At 24.5% G+C, this 7,500-nt stretch overlaps 1 protein-coding gene across 1 annotated transcript in view; it reads left to right on the plus strand.

The window, feature by feature from the left end:
* Positions 1-2,028: 2,028 nt before the first annotated feature.
* LOC124954871 (heterogeneous nuclear ribonucleoprotein L-like) overlaps positions 2,029-7,500 on the plus strand; it is a 21,244-nt gene continuing 15,772 nt past the window's right edge. Inside the window, exons 1-3 of the mRNA XM_047508463.1 lie at positions 2,029-2,033; positions 2,217-2,274; positions 2,317-2,383. Of these exons, the coding sequence (XP_047364419.1) occupies positions 2,029-2,033; positions 2,217-2,274; positions 2,317-2,383 (130 nt within the window). The remainder of the gene's footprint in view (positions 2,034-2,216; positions 2,275-2,316; positions 2,384-7,500) is intronic.

Here is a 7,500-nt window from a genome sequence, read left to right on the forward strand (position 1 = left end):
GCATTTCGTTACAACCTTTCTAGAGAAAGAAAGAGAAAGAGAAAAAGAGAAAGATATATATATATATATATATATATATATATATATATATATATAGAGAGAGAGAGAGAGAGAGAGAGAGAAGGGAAGAGAATTTTTTCTCTTTCTCTCTCCTTTCTCTCTCTCTCTCTCTCTTTCTCTCTCCCCACTTTCTCTTACATTTTCACATTTTGCCGTGGGAAGTAGCACGATCGAACTCGATCGACGGGAATGCTCTTTTCATGTTTAGCCCGGAGAAATAAAGTACTTCGCGAATGATTTGACGTTTAATAGTCATGGTAAAACTCGTTCAAATATTATTAAAATTTTATAGTTTCATTCGAGGCATTATTATGTTTATATTTTATTATAATTGAGCGATCTCTTTTATTGTCGTTTCTTTTTATTGTTTTTCTTTTTTAATTTTTATTTTTTTTTTCTATTATGTCTCTTTTTCTTTCTCGATGACAATAAAACTTTGATATCTTGCATAATTAAGGATGAAAAATAAAATAGTGGAAGATGCTTTTTTCTTTTTTTTTTTTTTTTTTTTTTTTTTTTTTTTTAACGTGTTTGACGAGAAGAAATAATAATAATAATAATAACGTTTGTAAGTCGATAAGTTGTATCGTATAGAAGGTAGAAATTTAAATTCTATTTAAATTTGGAATTGTTAAGCTCTTCAAAGAGAATAAATTTTATTTGTATGATGTTCAATCATTAACAGTGTTTCTCATACGTTTCTTTTTTTTTTTTTTTTTTTTTTTTGTCGAGAGGAGGAAGTTAAATAAATAAAAATCTTAAAATTATTTGTGAGTTAAAAAGAAAGAAAAAGAAAAAAGGAGGAAAGAAAAAAGAATATTCGGAGGAAAAAGAAAAAAAAAAGGAAAAAGTAAAATTCGATTGGTTATTATCTTGAATTTGATTTAAATGAATAGATTCATGCTACTACTATTACTACTACTACTACTACTACTACTACTACTACTACTACTACTATTATTACTACTACTCGTCTTTCAATCGAGTTTTAGTCTCTCCCAATCGTATACTTTTTTTTTTTCGTTTCTACAGGAAAAGTTACACCTACCCCTTAAACGCCTTTTCCAGATATCCAATTTGCTCTTTGCACCATTATATCTGAACGTACGGGAAAAGAAAAGAAGAAGATATCTTTGGGAAGGACGACGGTCTCCGGGAGTAGACAATTTCTGAAGAGGTCGAATCGATGTTAGCTCCGTTTTCGATGTTATTCCATTCCAATTCTCGAATAGAGCCGTTCTGATAAATGTATTACTTTGCTTTCGAAACCTCTGTAAGACTTTATCCCCCATACGATCGTTCTGCAATTTTATCGCTCTCGATCCTCACGTATATTTATGATCAAATTTTATATCCAGAAAAAAAAAAAAAAAGAAAGAAAGAAACGGGAGAGAAAGGACAAAAAAAAATCCTCAACGTTACGTTTATTTTATATTTCCTGTTATCTCTCTCTCTCTCTCTTTCTCTCTCTCTCTCTCTCTCTCTCTCTCTCTCTCTCGTCCTTCATTTTCTTTTTTTCTTCTTTTTTTTTTTTTTTTTTTTTTTTTTTTTTTTTTTTTTTCCCTTTGGATATTTCCTACCACGAAAGAAATCTTAAATGTTAAATTGTATTCTTTAAAATGATATTTGAAATTTATTAATTTTTATTTTCGATATATTAGCAAATCGATTATTTATCGGATACAAATGAAATATTGTGTGTATATATTTATATATATATATATATTTTTTTTTTTTTTTTTTTTATTATATACATTTCATTATATGAATAATATATTTATGTCGCAAAGAAAAGTGTCCACATTAGGATTATTATCAGATCTCGTAATGCTTGTAGAAAAATGTCAAGGCATGTCAATATGACTTCTATTTTTTTTTTTTTTTTTTTTTCTTTTCTTTTTATTTTGATTTTGTAAAAAAAGATAAATCCTTATCACATATTCAATCAACTATTAGCTTAATTACTTGATGGGGTATGAAAACTCTCTTAATAATTTTTAAACAGTAATAATAAGAGTCAAGTGTGATATGTTTGTTTGAAAGGTCTTTTAATTTTATCAAAAAAAAAAAAAAAAAAAAAAAAAAAAAAATGATACTATTTATTTAAAATTTTAAATCAAACTAATACACGAGGAATATTCATTTCAATGTTTTAGATTGAAAACAACTCTTATTTATATTAAATATTCAAATTGTTTACCTATCTCCATGAGAGTAATAAAATTTTTTTTTTAATGTACATCGAACATTTTCCAGTATATGCAATATATTTCATATAGGGATAACACAAATTATTGGTCAATTATTTTGATTTATTTGAGAGGTAGATTTAATCATAATGTTTTTCTTTTTTCTTTTTTTTTCTTTTTTTTTTTTTTTGCTTGAAATTTCTAAGTAATTGACGTTATGACGCTATAATTATTATAATGCTATTATTAATATTAAATTTAATTGATATCTGATATCTGTTTACGAGATTTATGAGTGATTTATCTCTTTTAATCAATACGTATTAATAATATCTGTGTGAGTCAATTTTCAAACTAATCTCGATATCATTGATGTTATTGATAGTTGTTATGCTTTATGTCACATTTAATTGTAATTTGATATTACTCGTTTATGATTAATTGTTAAATATTGTCAAGTCTTATGTGAATTGTGTGTCATTTGAAAGGTCCGTAATGGAACGTTACTTAGTTATGTTACGAAAGATTTTAGATTGATATCTGAATATTTTTTTTTTTGTTTTTTTTTTTTTTATATATATTCGAATCGCTAGCCAAATCCCCATAATATAATACCATTGATTGGGACAGTTTTTTGGATGATCTTGTATATCAATAATTTATTTTTCAACTTTTATTTAAAATACATTTCTATAAAAGCAGTACACTTTTTTCACTTTTATTTTGCTGAGGATATTTTGTGTTAGTATATATGTTTTTTTTTTTTGCCACGTTATTTTCATTTTTCTTTTCTTCCCATTAATTTGATTTCTTTTTGTTTGTTTTTTCTTTTTTTTTTTTTTCTATGGGGATATTTATCACTATACGTCACAATGTGTATCATTCCAATTTAGGTTTTGTTAAAACTTCAGTAGCGAATAAATGCAAATTAAAAAAAAAAAAAAAAAAAAAAAAAAAAAAACCAATATAAAGCAAATAAACGAAAAATTATCTGACGTATCGAAAAATATTCGATATAACAGATATTTTTAATATGTCGGATAAAACAAAAGTTATTTTTATTATTTGAAAACTTATAAAACGCATTTTCTAGGAAACTTTCTTTACTAAAAATTTTTTTAAATAAATATCATCATTATAAATAAAATTGATGATAAGCCTTTCAAATGATATGTTATCATTAAAAATTTTCTATCAGATTTCTTTGCCATATAAAAATCTATAAAACCTGAAAAAGGAAATTGATTTTTGAATGATCCGAATAAATCCATTAGATCTCGTAATAATTACAATTGATATTTTTCGTTAGGACACTCCTTTATATGCATATGTATATGTTTATGTATATACGAAATATATATATCGTATGTTACATATAAATGAGAGAAATTTTTCCTTAAAAAAAAAAAAAAAAAAAAAAAAAAAATTCGATTAGAAAAAATAATTAGATTCTTATCAATTTTTTTTCTCTCCTTTTATTTCTTATTTTTTCTTTCTTTCTTTTATTTTCTTTCTTTTCTTTTTTTATGTCATCAAAAAATCAATCGATTTTCGAAATCATGATTATAATTTTTTTTTTTTTTTTTTTTTATAGAATGAGAGAGAAAGAGAGAGAAGAAAAAAGAAATGAAAAGAAAGAGATATGAGACGAGATGAAAAAATTATTTACGGTGTATGACTTGTGATTGATGTTAACGAGGTTTGCTCTTCCTCTTCTTTTGTTGCTTTTGCTGATCCAGATTCTTTCGAGAACGAGAGCTTTGTCTTTCAAATAGTGTTACCATTTCCATTATTATTCGCCATGTTGTTAATTAACCTTCTCGACTTGTCTATATGAGAGTGTGTGTGAGTGTGTGTGTGAGAGAGAGACAGAGAGAACGGTGTTTCAGATTTCATACTTATAATGTGTTTTTCGGATTGAAGTATAATAATTATGTAGATATTTGTTTGCTTTGTTCTTTTATTTTTTTTTAATCTTTTTTTTTGTAATTTTCTTTTGTAATTTTTTTTTTTTAAACAAGGAAAACATACATTTATTCGTTCATATCGTGAAAAAAAAGGTTAAATAAATCTAAATAGATAAAATCGATGATTTATTTGCCTATAAAATTAAATGAAATAATATTGATTGACTTTCAATATAAATTTATCTTCAACGTGGACAAATGAACAAATTAAAAAATAGTTAAAAATTGAAATTTTTATTAATAATATTCCCTTTTTTATGAGTCTCACAATTATAACATATCAATTATTGAAGTATGCCAATCGCTTTTATAAAGTTATATTCCGATGAAAACAATTGATCAAATATCAATAGGGATAATCTAATAAAATATTAATTAACTAAATGATTTTTAATAATGATAATAATAATAATAACAATAATAATAATAATCATAATAATAATAATAATAATAATAATAATAATAATAATTTTCTTTTTATGATTTATCGTGATAATTCTATAGTCAATTTCTTCATTCACATATAAATATAAAATTACGTTTAGTATTAAAAATAAATATCGTATTTACAAAATCGTAATTCTTTTTTGGGGGGGGGGGGGGGAACGAAGAAGTTCTTTTTTTTTTTTTTTTTTTTTTTTTTTTTTTTTTAATGAATAATAATTTTCTTATACGTTGTCGTTACTAACGATAATACATTTTGATAGTAATTATTATTAATGATAGTAATGTTTTTATAATAATCGTATTAATGTATTTGTACGATATTTTTATTTTTATTTTTTAGTAGTCTCAACCGAAGACGATTAAAATTTCTCTTTATCGTTTCCAATCGATGATATTGCCGATAAATTCGCTTGAACATTGGCTTCGCGTAATTTAACATAAGAAGCATCGTACACTTCGCTCCCCTTCTCCTCAACCACCCCCACCCCCCCTCACCCCATAAAACCCCATTATTCCGCTTAATCAGTAACAAAGCGTCGGTTGTTTTCCTTGAAACATTACGGATCATAAGCTACTTTCTAAGACGTGTAACGTTGCCGTGGTAAGTATTAGAGTTCAAAAGTTCGAAGATTATTTTTAGAAGAGAAAAGGAAAAAAGGAAAAAAGGAAAGAAGAAAAAAAAAAAAGGAAAAGAAAAACGAATAATATTTTTTTTTTTCAGTGCTCAAACCACATCCGATGAAAATCTCATTTCTCACGATTAACTATAATTACTTCGTTATTCTAACTTATCTAATTGTATAATTAATTGATTGATTAATTAATTAATTTATTGATTAATTGATTGATTAATTAATTAATTAATTGATTAATTAATAACCTCGTTTGATTATATTTTAATCGTACGAATTAGAAATTATTTTACGTTATATTACGAAAAAGTTTTACTTCCTAAATACCTTACGCATTTTTATTCACTCGTCGTTCCGTACCTTCTCGTATTTTATCATCGATATTTAAAAAAAAAAAAAAAAAAAAAAAAAATAAAAGATCACATATTCTAGAGAAAAAAAGGAATAAAAGAAAAAAAAAAAGATTGAGAAAAAAAAAGGAAAACGTTGTACAGATTTCCGACTAAAAAAAAAAAAAAGAAAAAAAAATAACGTATTACTCTAATACTCATACACGAAACACATTTTTACACGTTGTGTCATCATACTAAAAAAAAAAAAAAACAAAAAAAGAAAAAAAAAACAAAAAAAAAACGAAAAAAAAAGAAATAGAAATAGAAAAAAAAAAAGAAAAAGAAAATAAAAACGAACTACTTGTTAATTAACTATCGAATTCAATAAAAAAGCAAAAAAAAAAAAAATAACAATGGAACCTTAATAGACGAGATATCAATAATTTTCTCTTTCATTGTCATTTAATAATAATTAATAATTTCTTACATTTAATCATTCGAGCTCTATCATCTTCCTTCGGTTCATTTTTTTTCTCGAATTGAAAGGAAAAAAAAAAAAAAAAGAAAATGCAACGTGTTGCTTCATTTATTTACTCACTCATTCATTTCATTTATTTATTTATTTTATTTATTTATTTATTTATTTATTTTTCCTTGTTTTTTTTTTTTTCTTTTTTTTTTTCTTTTGAATCATTATATTACGTAATATATTACACTATCACACTTATGATTACAGATTATCATAATAATTACATCTCGACGTCCCTTACAGTACTATTCATATTTCATAATATTCATCGTATTCGGAGTTTACACAGGGAGAACTAGACGTACGTACACAATATATATATATATGTATATGTATATGTATATATGTATATAATATATGTATACATATATATATATATATATATATATATATATACATATATACTCATACAGGACATACATAAGCGTACACTAATAAGACTACTTAAAAAAATTCGTCCAAAGCCGAAACTGTTCAATAATATTATTTATAAAACCCATAGATCCAATCGAGAAATAAAAGATCTTTTTCCCTTCGTCTTCAATGGCCACCCCACCCCTATTATTATCATCATATACTCTTTATTCTGCAATACATTCATTTATATATCATGTATTTACTATATACTCGAAATGTTTTATTAAATTTGTCATCTATATATATATATATATATATATATATATATATATAGATACATACATACACATTTCCTCTTTTTCATCCTTCTTGCTTTATTTATTTATTTATTTATTTATTTCTTATTGTCTTTCTTTTTTCTTTCTTTCTTTCTTTCTTTCTTTCTTATTTTTCCTTTTTTTTTTTTTTTTCCTTTTTCTTTTACATCGCGCCTAACAGAGATGGGAATTATTATGATCTTTTTGTTTTCACTAATAAATCTTTTTATTATATATATATATATATATATTAAATAGACAATATAATAAACGATGAAAATATTTGTTCTCTTTATATCAAACATTTTTAAATGACAATTATCGAGCTAAATGCATATACTCGTTTTCATGATAGGAGAAAAGAAAAATCATAATAATTTAAACAATGATAATACCCATCTCTGTAATCTAAATAATTAATTCCTTATAATTAAGACATTAGCGTGTTCTCACGATTAGTAACTTTAATTATCGAATTAAATTTTTTTGAGGTTTTGACTGTAAAGATTCATAGAAATAACGTGTTATAGTCACGTGGGACAAAAGTTTGAACTGGATTTTGATAAAATCGATGTACAATCGTGTGTACCATACTTTCTCTCCACTCCCTCTCTCTTTCACTCTCTCTCTCTCTCTCTCTCTCTCTCTCTCTCTCTCTCTCTCATTCTCT

The sequence above is a fragment of the Vespa velutina genome, chromosome 16 (genome assembly GCF_912470025.1).
Source record: "Vespa velutina chromosome 16, iVesVel2.1, whole genome shotgun sequence".
NCBI classification, from domain to species: Eukaryota; Metazoa; Arthropoda; class Insecta; order Hymenoptera; family Vespidae; genus Vespa; species Vespa velutina.